Here is a 21,252-nt window from a genome sequence, read left to right as displayed (position 1 = left end):
TGTGTGTGTGTGTGTGTGTGTGTGTGTGTGTGTGTGTGTGTGTGTGTGTGTATTTCTCTCTAGTCTCTACCCCTGATAAGACAGACAGGTCTTGGAAAGAGTGATAATGAGAAGGAGCCTCACTGGCACATTGACTGCCACTGCTGTCACTTCCCTTTAGATATGGTGCCAGTGGGTGCTCATGTGTGCACGCATTTGTGTATGTGTTTTTCTGGCTGCCTCCTTGGCAGGGACCGGTACAAGCCCGGCAACCTGAGCAGGTACACAGAGACAGGCAAATCACACAAATACACATACACAGCTCAAAGTGACTGCTGCTTTGACAGTGTCCATTGCTAAATTGATGGCTCTCATTATTGGACTGCACTGCTGCCAGTGTCCCGGTTACCAAGACTAATTGACCATATACACGCAACAAAGCAATCTGCTATTGCAGTGTACTGGCAACGAAACTGGTGTAGGACTGATTCCTGTGGTGTTGACTTTCTTTAATTATTTTGGGAGATATAATGGGAGGGATACTGTCATGCAGATTCTTGAAAAACATCAGGAATTGATTGCAACTGCACAAGTTTCTATGAAGCGATTACACCATATTATTTATGCTTTCAAAAAGTTATTATTCTATGAACTTGGAGGAGCCAGGGATATTTGCTAACACTTTATAATAAGACATGCAACTGAGGCTGTAATTCCCGAGTGATTAAATGGTGTATTTTATTGAAATTACAATGTCTTTAAATTTACCTACAAGTACTTAACGGTGTATGCACTAGAATAAGGGGGTGACAAGTCAGATTTTTACAGGAAACAAAGAACTTGGTATACTGCAAGAACATTTCGGTAGTCTGCAAGTCATTTTAAGTAACACATAACTTCAGGTATTTTACACGAGAGGAAATAAAAGTTATACCGCAAGTAATTTCAAGCACTGTATAAATAGTCGTCATTATTATGTAACTTCTTCATAATTTTCATGGAAAAGCACAGGTCTGCAAATTTTGATGGTCTTTTATTTTTTCTTGTTTGTCTTCAAAATTACCATGAAATTGTTATTATTTGTAGGTAAATATAATTCCATTGTAATTTCAAGTAATTAAAATTCCATTTAATTTCCATTGAATCAGCACTTAGTTGTAGGAATTACGCCTTTAGTTGTACACCACATTTTAAAGCGTAACCAGATCTTTATGCAACAGCACAATGATTTGATGAATGACTGCAGTGACTTAAAAAATTCTTGTTCAAAGTGACGTGACTGTTGTGTGTCTTTGAGGTGTGACGCAATCCATCAAAAGCAACAAACTGGCAGATATCACCTTTAAGTAACTCCCCCTGAGCTCATGGGATCTCCTTCATTCTAAGAGAAAGGCAACCTTTCATTTTGAATTTAAATTTGAGAAAGAGGATGAAGTCATAAGGATCCCAATGTGGCAAACGGTGCCATCATTAGGCTCGGAAGGAGCGATCTTACGCCGAAAGCCACTGTTCGATCTGAGTTTAATTGGACGTTTGCTCTCTGCATTACTGAAGTCTACTGAAATAGTGGGATGCAGACAGGTGCAAATGGCCAGTGGGACCTCCAAGGAGTTGACTGGCCAAATTTAAAAAACTAAAAGCAAAGGCTCTAGTCAGGGCAGGCCAGGGATTTTTTTCTGGCACTAACATTTAATAAAAACCTGAAACAGTTTTTTCATTAATCAATAAAACAAAAAGAAAGAAATTCTAAAGACAGCTATAAGCTTTTAAGAGATTAAACAAATTTGGGTTTTGAGCTTGAAATATGCTTTAGATGGATTTCATTACCTGAGCTTTTTAGTCTAAGCTCAGTTAACCAGCTGTCTCAGTTTCCTCATCAGTAAGAAAGCCAGTGTATTTCCCAAAACACTGCAGTGTTTCTTTAAGGAAGCAGGGGGGCCTGACTAATGGCTCTCAGTTATGAGCGTAATACTCACCGCAGTGCCATTTTCCTCCTTCTTGATTAGAGAAAGCATGCTGGAGAGGATCTGGGCACACATGACCAGGTCTCTCTGCTCCTGCATGTGGGCCTGTAGCACTCGAAGCACCACCGGCAACAGGATGCATCGTGAATCTACAGCACAAACACATCAAAGACTTAATGAAGTAGAAATAACAGAACGGGAACAACTAAGAACATTTTCTACACTCATTTCTCCGCGGGGCCATAATGTCTTGCTCTGCTTTCATGCTCAGTTGAAACATTATTGACTGGAACTAATGAAAATCTTGTATGACATTCATATGATTTGCATGAGGGATGTTTTTTCCCTGCTACATGCAGCCTTTGGGAGCGTGTTGCAAATAAAAAACTGACACAGTAATTTGCTTCAGTGTAAACCCTTTATTAAGAACAGTTTAATAACTTGGAATTTGGCTCACTGCAGGGTAACAATTAGCTAAGGTGTGTTCTCAAATGGGACTGCAGAGCTAAAGAGTTGTGAATGCATGTTCCAAATGCTGTGAATAAATGCTTTTTGTCCTACTAGTATTTACCTGGGTTTATGTAAAGCTGGCTTTCCACAGTCTTGGCAATGCACTGCAGTTTGACGGCCTCCAGGGGGCAGTCAGGATGGACGGTGGTAGGCAGGCTGCCCAGAGTCTCCCTGACGAAACCGGCCACCTCGCGCACCGTGAAGATCTTCAACAGCTCGCCGTAAATTGCCGGAAATGTTCGGAGGAACACGGCCTGCGCATAAAGAGGGAATGTTCAATAACAGGTGCAGGTGCAACAGGTGGAGCTCATTCTTGTTTAAATGCTTTCTCCAGGCATGGAATCACTGTGCTGAAAACCATGATGAGAGTGTTCCTATAGATGTATATGCAGTAAATATTTTACCATCCATCTTTCACTAACTTTAATGATGTAAGTAGCATAATAAAGAAGCTACATCCTAATGACACTGTGAAGATGCCCTGCAGCTCAGCTCAGCCGATAAGAACTGACTCAAGAAGAAGCGACTGTACTGCTGCATACTCTTCTTAATATTCATACTATGTTTCTAGACAGCTGTTTTATTTCGTAAAAAGAGGTAAATATTTACTATTCTGCCCTGAATCACTGGCCCCACTTAGATTTAGTCAGAAGTCTGGCAGGCACGGATTACGTGGATTAAGCTGAAGGACAGCTAGGATTGCTGCCCATCACTTGTTTGTAGCTGGCTGTCAGATTCTCCTTCTTCCTGTCAGGTTTTGTCAGTTTCTCATTGAATAGTTGAGAAAAAAAAGACTAAATATCTCCCTTTGAGTCTCTCTTTTTTTTTTTTTAAACACTAACATTCTTCTTCTCTGGGACATTCTGGCAGAAGACAAATGCTGTTTTGTTTTCCAGCAACTGTCAAAGATGTTTTCTTTAAAAAAAATTATCCATTTAAATAAGGCAACAAGGGCCGTAACTGCCCAACTGAAGTAGCTTTTCTGAGTAATCACAGTGTGTTTACTAATTTTAGAATGCAGCATATCTAATTTTTGCATTAAATAAGCATAATTATATCAAAAAATCTGTTCAAATCATGTTTTGTTTTTTTGCATTTTTACTTAACAGTATAAAATCTAAAACAGGAGTGACACTTAAATACCAAATTGCCCATCTCAAGTTGTTCTGCACATGATAAATTCCATATGTGCAGGAAACAGTTTGCCTATCTGTATATGGGTTTGTTGCTTATGTTTTTGAGTGTGCATGTATTTGTGTATGCTGGCGTGTGTGTGCTAGATGTTACAGATTAAGTGGGATTAGTATTAGCCCGACCTGCATTCTCCCACTGCTATTGTTGTGTCGAGAATACAGATCAGAAGTCAGTGGGGGACTAAAACAGAGGTTTTCAGACAGAGCATGGACAGAGCGCAGCTGGAATAGTTAAAGTTGCAACAGCAATCTGATTCTTGAAGATTAAAAGTGAGGTTTTTGCAAAAATGTGTAGTTCATTATGGCTTCTAAAAGAAAAGACATGTTTAGATTTTGTGTGGGTGAAGTGAACACTAAAAAATATAGGAAAATATGAGAAATTTAACTGGATTATCCCAGATAAAGAAGACATAAGATCAGATGGACACCGCAGCACCAACATATGTACCACAGGAAAAAAAAACAGTTTTTTTCCCCACAAAAAAACAAAAAACAAAAGAGTGCACAAATACACCACTGCACAAGCATCTGTTTCTGGTGTGTAATTAGGATTATCTTTGGGGTCTTTAGCTTGTTTTGTTTTGGTCTTCTTTGAAATCAGTGAAGGCAGCTGCCCTGCTGTGCAGACCTCCCACTGATTAAGGAAAACCTGCCACAGAAATCCCTGTTCTGCCTCCAAACCCTCTGGCAGCATGAAATTCAATTACAGCCAATTTCTCACCTTTCACAACTGCATCAACAGGAGCCCCTGAGAAAGAAAACATCAAGTGGCGCACATTTTCACATTCAGATTCACACAATCAGGCGCATGTATGACAAAGCTGCAAAGATCTTAAGATACGCTCATGCCTGTCACTGATTTTTCACACAAGCCCATACACACCTGTGTCTGTGCGACGGGCGTGGTGCCTTTGTTCTCCTGCGAGAGGAAGAAGCGGATGGACATGAACAACTCGTGAATGCAGACTCTGAACTCTTCCTCATTCTGGCCTCCTGTAGCGAGCGAAAAGAGCCGACGGGACTGGATGATGTACTTAAAAATGTACTCGCTGGCCTGAGAGGAAAGAGGAAAAAAGGAAAAAAGAATTTGTCTTCTGCCGCCTGATGGGAAAAAAAGCACAAAAGTTCCTTCCAGGGAAAGTTGTCAGATAATAGAGAATTCGTACATTTTGTCCTGATGAATTTCATCCAATCTCTTATTATTTGATTTATCTCAAAGTCAAAAGTACCAGACTATTCAAGCAATTCTGATAATGAATTCATCATTTTGAGTTTTTGAGTCAAGCATGAAGAAATAAATTGAAACAAAACAAATAAGTCACTCTGGCATTGTGATCTCAAGGGCCACTTGAGGCTGTCCAGTACTCACAGATGTTAATGTGAGGGTGCCCAATTTAAAAACAGTAGTAGACAGATTTACAGTCAGGGTGGAGATTTATGCTTCAGTGGGAGATGTACACCATAACCACAAACCCCTCTGAAACCAAATACCATAACTTACGGTGTAAGCTAACGTGCACCTCCTTAGATATAACCGATGCAATAAAGTAATGTGGCTAACTGCGCATCGCATCGAACAATCGCCTACTTATTAAAAGCAATAATAATGATAGCATCAATATAGGGCTCACATATGTCAACAAATTCATGGAGGGAGATCACTAAAGCTACTGGAATACAAAAAGAACTTTGGATGCCAATTTGTTCTTTCAAGGAACGTAGGAGCAAATTTCCACACACCTCAGCAGTTTAAATTGTATCTTTTGTATTGTATCCAACTGTAACTGTAAGGGCTTAAAGCTCTGGACAATTAATAGAGCGGCTGCTTTGAATAACAAGTTGGTGCCTTTAGCCATCTGCTCGGAGATCCCCTCAATTAATGTAAGTCACTGAACTGGATCTCTCCGACTGTATGTCCCGTGGAAGAGGTTTAATGCAATTACCTGACAAATAACATGGCTGCTTATTTAATTGTACCAACATACTGTCAAAGACGCCCATGCTCCAGTTTCTAAAGTGAGTAAAAGTTTTATTTTATTTATAAGTTGACTTACATGGCAGCAGGTATCTGTGTCTCTCTGATAGCATAAATCATGCTAGCAGTTACATGATTTATTTTTCCAAATTAGGTCATTTGTGGGTACAAAACAACAAACAACAACACTGAGTAACTATGGCAAAGTCTTGAAATACATGAATTTAAATAAATAAAACAATTTTATTCATGATAACCTTTAATTTTATTTTCATTGAGCTCATTTATAATATAGCAGTTTTTTGACAGTGATCCGCTTTGCTTTTTATTAAAAAAGGAATGTGCCTAAAGATAAGCACATCGACATGTTAGATACGCAATTAAACCCGTCTAAAGAGATTCTCTTGTCTGCTTCTACGTGGAAAAGCCTGCAAGCACATCTGCACTGTACCGCTTATTCATTATTTACTGCACTACAGATTACCATTTCACTTCTGGTGCAGAATCTTTTCTGTGAATGTTAAACGAGGAGCCACAGTTTGGGTGCCGCAATGTGTTCCACTGACAGTGTGTCTGCATGAGTCATTAGAAAAATGTGATGAGGATTCCCAACACTAGAGGCACCGTGCTTCTGCTCATTAAAACTGCATGCAGTGTAATAGACACAGGTGGGGGATAACAAATGGTAGAAGAACGTATGAATTAGCAGGAGTGGCAGTGGATGGCGTCATTGTGTGCATGGGTGTATTTGTGTATCGATAAAGGCAGCTGCATTTACAGTTTGAAATACTGGCCTGGCTGTCTTTGTGCGTGCCTCACCTTGAGCACCTGCTGTATGTGATCCTGATGCTCTGCATCAACAATGCGGTCCACGTACCACTTCAGCACTTTGATCAGGTCCCTGGAGGAGACACACACACACCGTACAACTAGTTACCACTAGCTGCATTGCTTCTCTCACTGGATTTGGCAAATATAGATGAGATAGTGTCATGTTTTAAAATGTAACAGTCTATCGTCCATTATTTAAATGAACTCTGGTCACATTAATTCATCAATACAATACTACAGCCATGTGTAATAATCATGAAACTGCGGGCTGACAAGAGTAATAAAAGCTCCTAGCCACCCACCCACTTGTAATCTGTTTCAGTTTTTTTACTGCTGCTTTAAACGGTCGAACTTTGAAATTAAACTCTTCAACTCAAGAGATCATCTTCATCCAGTGGTGCGCTTCTGACACATATGGCATTGAGTACTTATGAGAGTACTCTTTAAGTATCTTGGTTTCCTGTTTAGAACTTCTAGAAATGTGGCAGTGGTGTGTGTGCTTACAAAAGAAAGTTTAACAAAAATATCAGAAGACAGAAATGGGTACAGACTGAAAGAAACAACTGGTGAGGTGAGAACAGCAGGTGTGTGATGGAGGAGAAATGAAATCCAGGGAGACAAACGTGAGCACAATTTTCTAATTCACTTTTCATCCACCAGGGGGCACCATAAGCATTTCATCCAATCTTCTATCAAAGCACAGGACTGAGCAAAGCTGCCTCTCAGCATTGACGTAGGTTGGACTCTCTTGTCCTGCCTACCTCTTGTGATATCTTATTAGAATACAATGTGTGGTTCTGTGATGTAGCCTTGAAAATCTGCAGCATTTGTTACAAGTGAATGCTAAAACATCACATACCTGTAGGACAAAGCTCCAGCAAAGTGGCTTTCGATGTAGGTGTCCATGACTGGTTTAAAGTGCTGGAATTTGCTGTCCTGGAGAAGGTTGATGATATGGACCTAGAGTAAACAGAGAAGACAACTTAAAAAAAAAATCATGTTGGCATATCGCTTAAAAAACCCTAAAGAATTCTGTCTATTTTAATAACGTTTTATCTAAGATGCATGAATGTAAAATTGTGCCTTTCATATGAGGCTACGAGATTAAAAAGAAGCGTATTTACATGCTGCACACAAATCTCTAGAAATATTTTTAAAAACCCATCACTTCATGTCTGCAGCTTGTTGTATGATCTGAGCTTGTCCAGCCACAGAGCACAAGTCCATTCGTCCAACCTGTTTGATTGATCTCGAGCAACATAAAGAAAACCTGATGGCTACAGCGGCCCACTAGACCTTTTCATCACTGATAACGCCAAAGTGAGAGGAGAAAGTGTGCTTGTGTGTCAGTGTGAAACTGATTTGGAGAGAGAGAGACATGAGGAGACAGAGACAGAAAGAAAGAGAGAAAGAGATCGATCTCCGGGCTCACACCATCAGCTCAGTGCAGCATGACCAGGTTGAGATTGCTTCAGCGAGCTCTGAAGCGTTACATCACTAGATCTTTCTCTTGGAGTTTGTGTATCTGCTCTTACTGTTGACTCAAACACTATCAGATGGCTCCTGATGTGAAGAAAAACTGAGAATGCGCACACACAAAAAAAAATCTGCGACACGACTGGGCCATTTGGACAACTGACTTACCAGTGAATCAAACACCTTAAGTCCATATCTCTGGGAGCTTTCATCCAAAATCCCGAAGAGGGTGTCCAAGGTGTCCTGGAGAAACTGTTAGAGAAGTACAAAACAGGCTTTCATTTTCTCAACCTGAACTTTAAATACATTTTGATTGAAACAAAACAGTGACACTTCATTCTTAACAGTGAGCTTTACTGTACAATATAAAGTGCCTTGAGGTGACTGTTGTTGTGATTTGGCACTTTTATATAAATAAAATTGAATTGAATTGAACAAGGCAAGAAAAAGCAGGGCCAAATCATGGACGAGAGTCTGTCTGCTGGCCTACTTTGACAATCTCCGAGCCATCGATCTCCTTCAGCTTTGATAAGCTGTCGTTGATCCTCTCAGGGTGGGCTCGCCACTTCAACAGGTCCAGCATATCACCTGAAGGAAGACAACAAGGAGGGTTAAGATGCAAAAAGACACATGACTTACAAACAGTGACAAGATCAAGATGCTTCCCTTGTTTGCTTGAAAAAAGAACAAAAAAACCCAACAACAACAACACAGGATTATGAGGATTATGAGAGCTGCGTGCATCTCACATCACAAAGCATCATCAGGCCCTTCAATTATAGCCCCAAAGCCCCCAACGTATCCAAACAAATGATGACATTTTCAAGTGCAGCAGGATGAGGGAGATAAAAAGTCATTTTCTTGTGCAGGATTCCCCAGACATACGCATGAATAAAACATAAGCTTCAAGAAGAAAGTCTTTTAGCTGTCTCTGTTGAACCTGAAATGTCTTTTTGCAATTTTACACTCAAAATTCTGTTTGTGTTGTTACATTACTGATTTTGGTTGTCTTAAAATGCATCTCAAAAGATAAATAAACAAAGAGCGTTGCAACTGAATTATGCTTGTAACTTTAAAGTTTCTATTCAAACACTGACTTAGCCTTCTAGCCATGCTGAAATCCCAAACCCAAAAGCATAAGGACTTATTAGTTCATTAGTGAGTTTTGCAGATCAGAAGCCGTTCCTACCACCTTGCATATTCACTGGTTTGTTCGCGGGAGGGGAACATCAGTTCAACACTTGCACAGAACCCATCTCTTTGACTTCCCTTAACATATGGCATTTCTACATTTTCTTCAGCCTCTTTTGAAGCCCTGATTGCATTCTTTGTAACACTCGCTGATCTATAGAAGCACACAGAACCAGCTAGTGAAGTGTTGCACAACTAAACTCCCAATTAAAATCTGTAAAAGTGTGGCGGCCAAAAACAGTTCAGCAGGCAAGCGACCCAAATGTCGATGTCTGAGTCTTGTTTACCGTTCTGCGTGAGCTTGGTGGAGCAGAGGAAGCTGGTGATCCAGAAAGATTCCTTGGTGCCTTTCAGCGTCTGATTGTTAGACGGCAGGTTGGGCTTGGAGAACGGCTGCTTCAGGTAGCGTGAACAGTCAGCCAAGCTGGTGTTCTCCTCGCACTGCAAGGAAACCAAGCGAAAAAAATAAAGCACAACTTTTTTGAGCTGCCACTGGCATATGTTTTGGACAAGAGCAGAAGAATGCAACACTGAGTGTTCAAATGCCAGTTTGAACCCTCAGTGTGTGAGGGGAGATACAGGAAAAAGGTGGATGATTTTTCTAATTACTTTTCAAAAAGATAATATTTGGGCATACCACATCAAAGATCTTGGGTGGAATCTACATCAGTCATATTGAGCCTGAAAGGATGATTAAGGAGGATTCACACAGGCATCTTTTCAGGCTTTAATACTCCTTCTTTGCATTCATTTTGAACTAAGTAATGACCTGTATTGCCCGATAACTGACCAGCAGATCCATCGCTTTGCTTTACTTGCAATAGTAAATAGTTTACATTTTTGTCTATTCAAAAGCTTCAGTGCTCGTTTCTGCTAGCTAGCCTAATCATGTCTGTAAATATTTTGTGAGAGGTAGGTGGTTGCTCTTTAACTTGTCATCCAACATCAAAATAAAGGAGAAGTTGATCCTCATGGTGGCTAATCATCCTGTCATATATTGAAGTTAGAAATAGGCTCGTTTCCGAACAAAAGTGTTATTAGCTTTCCTTGTAAATCTCTGAACCATCAGAAACCCCCAACTGTTGAAGCAATATGTGTGACTTCACCAACTGCCTCTGCAAGCTCCTTTGCAACCAACCTCTGAATCAGACCCTTCTTTTCATGTTGTGTCTGATTCCACTGTTATATCTGTTGTCATTAAGGCCTGGTCTGCTTGGTACCAAGAATCTTGTTGCTGCTCTCCTTCCTCACCCTCTTATGTGGGGAAATTGCTTAAACAGAGGCATAGATAAATTACTGTTTATGAAGGTAAAAAAACAAAAGACAGTCTTCTTTTTACTGAAGAGGTCTTGACTGAAATTAGATTGTCTTGTGTTATGGATTTAACACGCAGTCCTACATCTGAAGCTGTTTGAGCTCCAAAGCTACCAAAGAGTTTGGACTGCTCCTGTGTGTCTATTTTAGGCCTGAGGAGAAACTAGGCCATGCCGTTTCATTGAGCTTTTCAGCAACTTTCATCTGGCATTACAATGGGCCTTTACCCCCCTCTATGGTGGAGACACACAGGAAAAAGAAAGCAGTCCACTAAAACCAGCAGGCTCAAAACCTGGGGTTTGGTAAGACTAAATCTTGCAACCTGACATGAAAAAGTACAAAGAAAATAGCATTTTTCTTTGTGTTTATACACTGTTGAACTAAACCATAGATAATCATAGAATAAATACATCATATTTTTGGACCCCTTACTGCCAATAAAATGCATGAATGCACTCATGTTTCTTTTCCTTCCACAGAACTGGACACACCCTTCGCCTGCAGCTGAGGAAAAGCATCTAGTCTGCAATTATTCCGAATTACACCCAAGACAGCATTGCAGCAGCTTTTAACTGGGGATACTGGTCATTTTACTTGTTTCAGACCTTTGATACGACAAACCTGTGAGTCGCTTAAAACGTAGGGAGAAAAGGTGAATCTAAATAAAGAGATGCAGACTAACAAACAGAAATACAGCAACACTTACGCCTGGTTAAATTCAACCTCACAGCTTGGCAATGTTATGTAAGCGGACATTACTCACTGGCGTGCAACCCTGTAATTGAGTGATGCGAGCTGTTTGGTGGCCGGTGGCTCTTAACTGTATCATAAAAGACTCTCACAATTTGCCATTTAGAGACAATGATTCACGTAATCATATACAGGGCACAATCCCATCCAAATTATCCTTGACAGCACCTGTGAGATGCAAAACAATCAACAGGTTCAGTTAAGATCACGGCTAAGCTACAATCTACTGATGGACATGAGATGATATCTTTTTTTTAAGATATCACAATCTTAGATGAACCTACACAACACTGTGAAGGTTTCTGCAGTAAAAACTATATACACTATATATAAGCCAAAAACGAATATCCTGCCAAGAAGAGGTTAAAATTGATTTGGTACTCCCCCCCCAGTCAAAGCCTACAGTAGATGGTGAGGGTATGCAGGTCTTACCTTATGGATAATGAGCTCATGGGTGCCATCTGGCAGAGTCCTTCCGTCCTCTTGCATCAGAGGAACAAAGGAGTAGCCAAACAGTTTCTTCTCTCCCTTGTCTTTAGCTGTCAAACAACAACACATGGACGTGATATTGAGTCCAAAAATAGAACAGCCCAGACTGCGTCAAAACAAAAATGCTTTCTTTTTTAGACTTAACAGCAGCAAATTAATATGGTGAATTCTTAGTATGTTTCCAGGGAGAAGAAAAGTATTTATTCAAAGGCTCTGTGAGTAACCTTTGACTGCTGAAGGTGCCAATCAGTGGGTATACAAGTGCAAAGATGTGCAAACGAAGTGCATGCTCCTGCTCATTTTAGCACAATCAAACATCAAGAGCATTGGTTGATATAGGGTAAACAACAGAGGTTTAAATATATAAAACCTGAGCTTTGCATATGTAAGGCAATTAATTTTAATTTTGAAATGTGATGTAATTTTTTTTTTTTTTTTTAATAACAGGAAAATCTAAAGGACACCTCTAATCTTTCCATCTGTACTCGGAAATTCACTACCCCTTTAATCACACTTGCATAACGGTAGGATGTGAGGTAACTAAGCAAAAAGTTGTTGTTTTTTGGGGTTTTTTAAGTTGATTTACTCTTTTGAGGATTTCATTAATGTGGGAAGTTTTATCTGAAAGTTCTGGGCATAATTTGCAGTATGAACACATGTAATCTGATTTATCTGCTGCCTTAGCAGTGAAATGTTAATGTGTGCACAGCGGGAAGCAAAAGCGGAGCATGGAAAGTTTCTATTTCCTTTTATTGCAACACCAGTGATTTATTTAACAGTGTCTACTAGTCTGTTGTGAGTTTGTATGTTTGTGTGTGTGTTGTCTTTCCCAAGAGAAATACGTTTTTAATGCATCAAACTAGAAACTGTTGTCTCATTTCTCTCTGGCTTGTTATTCAGGTTTTCTACTCACAAAGACTACTAATTACCATTGCAATCAAAATAAAATTTTTAGTTCTATCTGCAGCTTGGATCATGGGTAAGGGGAGTACAACAACAAAATTTAACAGATAGGCCATCAGTCCAGTCATATATGCCATGACAATGAGAAGTTAAAGTGGAGACGGGTTGTAAAGTGGCTTGTAGCCGTGCAGCAGTAATGGAGGCAGGCTAAACCACTGCCCAGGTACCCTATGCTAAGTATAAGGGCATCAGCATTGGCTGATGTTGGACCTGAGCCTAACTTTGCGTCCTGAATGATTGCTGGTACCATTATGCCACTGCAGTGCCACTTCATTGGGACAATCAAGGCAAGTACTGCTAACCCAGTGAAATCTAAAAAGCAATACCAATTAAAAAAACAAAGTTAAAGCAGTCACTCTTGTATATAAAACAGTATTTATCCACTATAAGTTACTGCTTGTTTGCAACATCCTTTAAATTACAGCCTTCTTGTGGCCGGAGTTTGTAATTATCTCAGGTTGCCTTTTTGTAAAGAGTCCAAACATGGCAGTTTTGAGGCTCTATAATGGAAGGAACTGCTTAATAATTCACATTATTAATAGAAAAATAAGTGCAAGACCCACACGCAGTAACATGCCGTTTTATTCATAAAGGTACAGCTTCTCTTGTAAATTGATTCAACTGGTTCAGAATTGTACTGTATAAACAACCAGTTAATAAAGCATTGCACAGCTTATACTGGCAGGTCCTTATTGTTCCTATTAGCCCCATTTAGAAGCAACACTGGATAATAATGAGTTCAAAAACAAATTAGCAGTTAAAGGCATAGTCAGAAAACCAAACCTTCCATTAAGCCTTAACTGAAAATGAGAGTGTGTGCTAATCAGAATTTTGCAGGCAGGTTGCCCCCGAATTTGGAAGCCCTTATAACATGTGTAATATGGCCTCCTCAGTTTGGTGTCACCACAGGCTTAAATTGGGATCTTAATAGGCAGCCTTTAGGTGGGAATACTAGCACTGCCAGCAGTAATAAGGCTACTATATCTGCTGCACACAGCCACACAGCCTCACGGCTTGGCATAATAATATCGATTTGTTATGAGAGAAGAGACCCGGCCTTCTCCCCAAAGCACAGAAAGAATGTGAGAGGGAGTGAGGCATACTTTGATTATAATTAAAGTTTTGTCTCATTAGGAAATGAGAAGTTGGACAAACTAGTATCAGTACCAAAGTCGAAAAAAAGAGCTTAAACACTTGGACACCGTCTATGTGGAGTGGGCACAAGGCTGGAGGGCTGGTAGGTTGAAGCAAGCAAGGAAAATGAATACTTCTTTCAAAGGTTTATCAGTGATGTGCCTGGAATTGCAGGGCACAGTGGAGTCAGTGCAGGATGTCTGGTCTTTATCTTCAACTTCCCAAGGTATTCAGCTGTGAAGAATGCAGCTCCTCACGCATTCACACCACAAGCCGACGGTGTATTAAAATGTGCAAAAACTTGCCAAAAATGTGGTCGCTTAACCTTTCCTGAATAAATAAACCGACAAACCTATTTTCACTTACTGGAGCAATGTCGAAACTCAAAGCGGACGTGCGACCCCCGAAACATGTCGACCGGAATAGGGAGCTTGATCTGGTCGCCCCAGCGGGGACTGTTGTTGTGATACAACACCAAGGAATGGTACTCATCCACACTTGGTTCACCTGAGCCAGCTGCCACATGACCCTGAAAGATATAAAGAATATTATATTATATTAACGTTTCCCAAACAACAACAAAAAAGTCAGAAAAGAGAATGGCCTCAAGGGCAAGGCAGACCGAAAGGGACACTGTGAATTAATATGTCAGCTCGAAATGTGTTGTAAACCTTCCAGAGCCAACAAAAGGCAATAAAGTGAGGAAGACAAGGTTTACATTTGTGTTTATGTGTTTTGGATGGGGGTTGCGTGCCATGTAGTGGCAGCAGCAGTGACAGCAGGGTTATATTTGACTCTATTTTCTGTCCAAGGCCTAGGCTGTGCAGGAAACCACAGAGGCAGACTGTCACAGTGCTGCACCAGAAATGGGCAACACACTAGAGAGACACTTAGCCCTCATCTGGGTCAGCAATGTTTAAATGAAGAGATTTGCTCCAAAAAAGACGCTTTTTTTTTCCTTAATAGTGTGCAACTGGTTAGGGATTTAAATCTATTAGCCTTAGTTGTTGTGTCTAGCAACAAAACTGTTTATATTTGCTAAGTAAGACACAAAAGCAGTGTTCACCTTTAGGATCTGTCCATCAATATCCAGCACATACACGGTGATCTCTACATTCCTCGCCACGCTCTTCCCCCCCTTCTCAAACTCTCCTTTCTCCAGTGTGATGTAAAGGTCGTTTCTCATCTCTCCTGCAGGAAAGAGGCAACAAAGCATTGATTATGCACATGAGCTAGCATTATTAATGAGAGCGCTGCAGATTCTCTGCGTAATTCCTCCTGGCAGGGGTGGACAGCGTTTACATTAGGTGGCATTTGATGATATATTTTCTGGTGACGTGAAATATGACATCTGGCTGTCAGAATGTTCAACAATTAAAGACTGCTCTTTGTGTTTGTGTGTGTGTGTGTGTGTGTGTGTGTGTGTGTGTGTGTGTGTGTGTGAGAGATGGGGACACTGGCATTTTTAAGTAGTCGAGAAAAGAAAATAGTAATTGTTATAACATTTTAACATGTCAAACTGTCATTGTGGTTGAGCCTGACAAAGGTCAAAACAGGGGGTAAAAGGGGGAGGATGTGGATTTTGTTTGTTAAAGCAAAGAATTATCGACTCGTGAGGTTGAATACATGTACTGGGCTTTCAACCAGTTACACCATTTTCTTATTACTCTTATATGTCTGAACAGGTGAGCAGTATTTAATATTTTACTTGGGGGGAAAAGCCTGAAGGTATAATTCTGGGGGGGGATTTGTTCTTTTTTTTTAGATATTTAATAATTGCTATTCTGTTTGCTTTTTAATGATTTCTGAGTTTTATTTATTTATTTTTTATCCTTCATGGGGGCCACAACCCCCAGGGCTCAGAAGCAAGGACAGCACATGATTCACAAACACAAATCGCACAAATGAATAAATAATGTACGTGTATTCAAATTGCAACAGAACCCTCACTCTTTCCTATTAATCAATCTATCCCAGGACATAAGCTTACGGTAACTGTGCATATTCATACTGTTTGAGAGCAGAATCATTGTTCAGTATGACTTCAAGCTAAAACATCTGACTTATAAACAACCCTGCAACAAATGCAGCCTTTTCTGTGCTTCTCATGTGCTGCAATCTGGGAAAATAATCTGAGGAAGAAATAATCTTTGTCTTTGTTATAACTGCAGCTGTTCAATGACTGCAGCCATTCATATACGGTTTCCTGTGGTGGGGGAGTATAAATGCAAAGTGTGCTGGGTAAGTAAGAAAAAAAATGTATGTGGTTTGACAAATAACTTCGGCAGGTTTCAGTGGTCGTGTCTATCATTAGAGTTAGCACTTATTATCTACTCTTAATCAGACCGCTACACTCTTCTTCTTCTTCATGATGATTTCGACTATATACATTCACCCCAACTTTATACATACAAGTATATGTACACACTCACACACATACACACAAAGAGCACAGGAAGGTCGACAGGAACACTTTTTTTTTAATGTACAATGGGAAAGGGGGAAGTGGAGACGGTGGGGGGAGCAGCTGGACGGAGAAAAGAGTGTGTTTGTGTGTGACAAAGAAAATGAGAGGAAAGATCGCACACAAAACGTGGAATGAGAAATAAGAGGAAAAAGGAGGAAAGGCAGTCTCCTTTGCTCCTTTGCCCATGGGCAGACTTGCACAAGCAGAAAGGGTGAGAGCACTCAGCGTTAAGGGTTTGTAGCCAGAAAAAGACAAAGGAGATGGTGTACATAAATCTTTGTTAGCGAGGCGCTGGGGGGGCCCACAGTATGTGGTTCCTCTATATCTGTGTGACCAGACAGCATATCTAGCTTTTTTAAGACATCAGCTTTTCTGTTGAAAAAGTCCCCTTATGTTCAGCTGCCTCAGAGAGCTAATTCAGCCAGTAGTTTCCTTCCCTACTTTTCCCCGGGCGTGTGTACATATAAACATGTGGCTGTGTATTTGGTACCCAGGCGATAAGACCCAATTCAGCTAAGCCCGAGGTGCATTTACAGAAGCAGCCAAGTGTCATCTCTCTACCTTTAACAGCATGATTCATCTTTGTGAGGGTGGAATTCAAATATCTCTCGATTCATGCAGTAGGCAGAGATGTTGGGTGTAAACACGACAACTATAATAAGAATAACTATAATAATTTTGAGACAGGCCAACAAATACAATACAAAACAGAGTACCAAAACAAAAAACAAAAAAAATATACTGTTAACAGCCTCAAGTCTGTCAGCTAAAACTTTATGTAACAAACATTGACGGATGATAGGACGCATTAGGTCTACCCACACCTGCTGGCTGTGCAATAGTTATTGAAACCCCGTATTTACAGACAATAAATATGTTTTTACCAATAGCAGCAGCAGTTTATGTGTGACAGAAAAAAACATTAGGAGGCGCAGGTGCTCAGTAAAAACCCCTCTGTCATAATAAGGTGGGGGCACTGTTCAAATCATCCAGCTATGGCCTGGCTGTCTGCTAAACAGCCTAATACTGTCTGATGACTCGGACATTGGGGTGTATATGACAGTCTACATACGTGTGAGCTCTGCTCTCGCTGTAATAAACTCTCGACCCCTTGCTCAATGCTAGCTTTGAGGGATTACAGCCACTCAACGTGAAAATAAAGAGTGTATGAATGGAACGACAGACGACCCTTCTGTCACCCGTGATCAGAAAAACAGCAATACAACGAAATAAGAATAAAAACACAATTCTTAGTTAGTTTTGACTCAGCCGATAAGCAAAGCTACACAACAAATAGTTCATTGCACCCTGAGGGAAATGAGCGATTATATGAGAGACTGATGTGATGTGTCACATCAAATAAGCACTTCTACTGACCCAAAGACAACGTGAAGTGAGTAATGGACACAGTTATCTTGCTTTATAGAGGTAAATTGCCCCCAACTGTAAATGTGCCCTTTTTAAATGACACAGCGCACTTATTTTTCCACAACACCATAACTATTAGTCCCCCGGCCCCACTTTGACAACAACTGCTTTGAGACCTACAAAGTAATGTTGGTTTGTGGTATCCTACCTGGCATGATGACATCAGAGAAGCCCAGTTTCCTGGTGATTGACACACCACGGGTGAAAAGGACCATGTACTCCCGTCTTAGTTGATCTATATCCCCATGGAGGAGCTGCAAAGCCACTGCCAGACCTAAAAATCAGAGAGTGATAACATTCATTAATGAAATATGTTCTCATCAATTTATCATCTCTTACCCCTCACCAAAGCTCAAAATATATAACAACCATATTCCAAACCGTATACAGTTAGCAACTTTAAGGCTGGACGAAAATAGCATGTTCACAAGAGCACATCTCAAGTTTTATTGCAGCAGACTGGATTTGCAAACCATTACACCTGTCAGTGATGACACTTGCATGTATAGAAAGCAAGCAGACACCCACACATATATAAACAAGTAATGCAAACAGTCTGCGAGTCACCCCGCAGCTCTTTTTTTATTAAGAGGAAATCCTACATGATGGCTGTCGTCTCAGTTCAATATCCTTATGCAATAACTCCAAATGTCAGCAGAGCTAAATTAAAGCGTCAGCTTGTATTTAGAGCTCAAAACGCATCGCCTTGATGTCTCTGCCTGTCCAGAGAAGCAGCTACACAAACAGCCTCACAGCAAGGGAATATGCAGGAGACGAGACGACGACAACAATTATTATTGTTGTGCGTGTTTTGGGGAAAGTTGGGAGGCAGTGGTGAAATGGTTCATTAGCTGTAAGAGGTTTCAGTCAATGAGAGTCAACAAAGAGATGTGACTTGTTTGCAAACTGGGTACAGACACACTGGACTACACTACCTTACAGAAGCAGAGAAGAAGAAGGAGAAGTACAAGAGATGAATAGCACATTGAAAGCATAAAATATGTATGTTGCGTCTGTGATAATGTTACCTGTAGAAAGTGCCTACGTGAAGCCTATTTAAACAGGTTCTAAAACGGTGTCTTCTGGGTAATTTTCAAAGGCCACATATGACAGCAAGGCAAAAGCTTTCAGCGTGTAGCTGTTCTTTCAATATGTCAGTTCATTGTGCATTCTATTTTAACACAATTTAATTACTTACTATTTTCAAGTACTTTCAGCTCATTCTTACCTGAACAAACTTTAAAAATTAGTGTTCACCAGATTAGCATGCCTAATGGTTCAGTCACGCTAGCGTAAAAATAGGACGATAACTTCCTTGTAACTAAGAACAATCAGTGGTTGCACCACAACTGCACTGAACTCTTTTTTTGCATTGGTAAACTGACTGTAGAGGCTGAGCATGCAACTCGTCTAACCTCCGTTGACCACTTTCAATCACAAGTGTACAGGTCGCCTGGTGGGAAGCAACCTGCCTCCAAACAATTGCAGTCTGACGCAGATTGAGTGCAATCACTCTCAGACACACTGCAAATAACTTCCCTATAAATCATACATACAGACAGGTTGTTCACACATTGCAATCAATGCGAGTCCCAGTGGATTTATGCTTTAGTGTTAAATCTGTGCTGCAGGTACACTATAACCACAAACCATTCTGAAACCCTCCAATGTAACATGCACATGACATGCACCCTCCTAGAAACGTATCCAAATGTCACCATCAGTGCAGTCACAAGTGGTGTTTGCCACTTGCACAGGCTACGTCGTAGGATCTATGCAGATTCTCTTCAAAAGGTTAATTCAGGTGTCGGACTGTGTCGACGATTGCAACTCACTGCAATGTGTCTCTTTCCAACCTTGTACTTAGCTGGTTATATTCTGGTTATACTCATAGATATAAAGCAAACTTGTCAAGCGACATTTTTATGTTAAACTGTCACGCTGCTGCAACTACGTCACTATTTGTGGAGAAATTTCTCAATTTGTGTTTCAAATCTCAGAAGTTTGGGTTCTATCTGAGATCTGAGTTTGGTTTTTAAACCCTTAGTTAAGCATTTGCATCTCACTTTTGCTCTACGTCACTGTGGACAAGCTGCAGAGTCACTGTCAGGCCTATAAATAAGATAATGATAGCATTCAATATAGGATTTCAGCATATTATAATATCATTGCATCATAATCCTGTTCCAAACAGTAAACAGTGAGCAATGTTGTATCGCTGAGATAACAGCGTAATCAAAAAGTGACAACCCATTTTATTACAGTAGACGAAACTTGTAAACTACATAACTAAAATGATACCAAAGATAAGTGACAGTTGCATGTATGAAAACCAAACAGTCACATACACACACATTTAAACAGGTCATCACTTGCATCCATTACTGTATCTTACTTTTGCTTTAGCTGTCTACCAAGTGTAACTGTGAGTTGGTGAATTTGTAGACAAAACCAGTCAGTGCTGTTACTACAGACGGGTATCAATACAAATATAGATTGCAGGAGTAATGCAACTTTTTCCCTTAAAATTCGCAGCTAAGCTGTTTCACACATGAACTTCACACAACCTTATTCAAAGTTGCGTGAAGTTCATCTGTGGCGCACATCACGAAGAGTCTACTTCCGATGCATTCGTGCTAGTGGAAATACAGGGTACGTTACAGGTCAAAGCACCGGAATATTAGCTGTGCTTTTTGACCATCAGTGCAATCTACTGACTTTGTATCAGGAAGCAGTGAAATAGATAAATACTGCCTTCTGTTTGTGTTCCCACATGTTCCTCTGTTGGCTGGCTTACTCGGGGCTGCAGAGCACATGTGAAAGGGGCTTTAGATTTTTCATTACAACTGAAAATTACTGTAATTGCTTTATTATTGTAAAACTGAACTGAAGTCAGTCTTAATTTCACTTCGACCAAGCATATTGTATTTTCCGCTTTGTATGTAACAACAACAACAAAACAAACCAAAACAAAAAAACATAGACCTATGTATAAATGCACAGCCTAGGGCACAATACAAAAGTTTGACGTAGACAGATCTTCTTTTCATTTTCTGAATGGACAAATCCTAAAACCCAGTCAGAGGTAACCACAAATGGTCAGTCAGCTTTCTTTGTTAACCTGGGCTTTTGATTCAGGCATGTTCATAAAAAAGAGGTTGTTTGACTCTTCTTCAGCACAAAAAGAACCTACTCATTTCAAACAGAGGGAACAGGTTGGGGAGACATATGAAGGTTCTGGCAAATTACAGCACAGGTCCTGAGCAAATGTGATGAATGTAGTTCAAATATGAATCTATTGCTAATCTCTCACATTAGAGCTGCACATTAGAGCTTCAAACTCGATATGTTTAAAAATGATGCTAAACAAGACCAATCAGTTTTCATAATGAAGTTTGAAAAACAACAACAACAAAAATACTTGGCCAAGTGAAATTAACCAATTCATTAAAGATTTTCTGATATATACATATATATATACATACACACACATATACATACACACACATACACATATACACACACACACATACACATATACACACACACATATACGCATATACACACACACATATACACATATACATA

General features: G+C 40.1%; 1 protein-coding gene across 4 annotated transcripts in view; it reads right to left on the bottom strand.

The window, feature by feature from the left end:
• dock4b (dedicator of cytokinesis 4b) overlaps nt 1-21,252 on the bottom strand; it is a 142,553-nt gene that overhangs the window by 44,900 nt on the left and 76,401 nt on the right. For all 4 annotated transcript variants that reach the window (XM_005915623.3, XM_005915626.3, XM_005915624.3 and 1 more), the window contains exons 13-24: nt 17,813-17,938; nt 14,836-14,960; nt 14,136-14,298; nt 11,616-11,722; nt 9,407-9,560; nt 8,419-8,516; nt 8,097-8,180; nt 7,312-7,412; nt 6,441-6,522; nt 4,530-4,700; nt 2,515-2,707; nt 1,956-2,092 (exon numbers count right to left, since the gene is read on the bottom strand). In XM_005915623.3, coding sequence (XP_005915685.1) covers nt 1,956-2,092; nt 2,515-2,707; nt 4,530-4,700; nt 6,441-6,522; nt 7,312-7,412; nt 8,097-8,180; nt 8,419-8,516; nt 9,407-9,560; nt 11,616-11,722; nt 14,136-14,298; nt 14,836-14,960; nt 17,813-17,938 — 1,541 coding nt within the window. The remainder of the gene's footprint in view (nt 1-1,955; nt 2,093-2,514; nt 2,708-4,529; nt 4,701-6,440; nt 6,523-7,311; nt 7,413-8,096; nt 8,181-8,418; nt 8,517-9,406; nt 9,561-11,615; nt 11,723-14,135; nt 14,299-14,835; nt 14,961-17,812; nt 17,939-21,252) is intronic.

This window comes from Haplochromis burtoni, unplaced genomic scaffold (genome assembly GCF_018398535.1).
Source record: "Haplochromis burtoni strain Fernald_Lab_line unplaced genomic scaffold, NCSU_Asbu1 Contig_14, whole genome shotgun sequence".
NCBI classification, from domain to species: Eukaryota; Metazoa; Chordata; class Actinopteri; order Cichliformes; family Cichlidae; genus Haplochromis; species Haplochromis burtoni.
The sequence above is the reverse complement of the archived record's forward strand: the minus strand, read 5'-3'. Positions and strand labels throughout refer to the sequence as shown.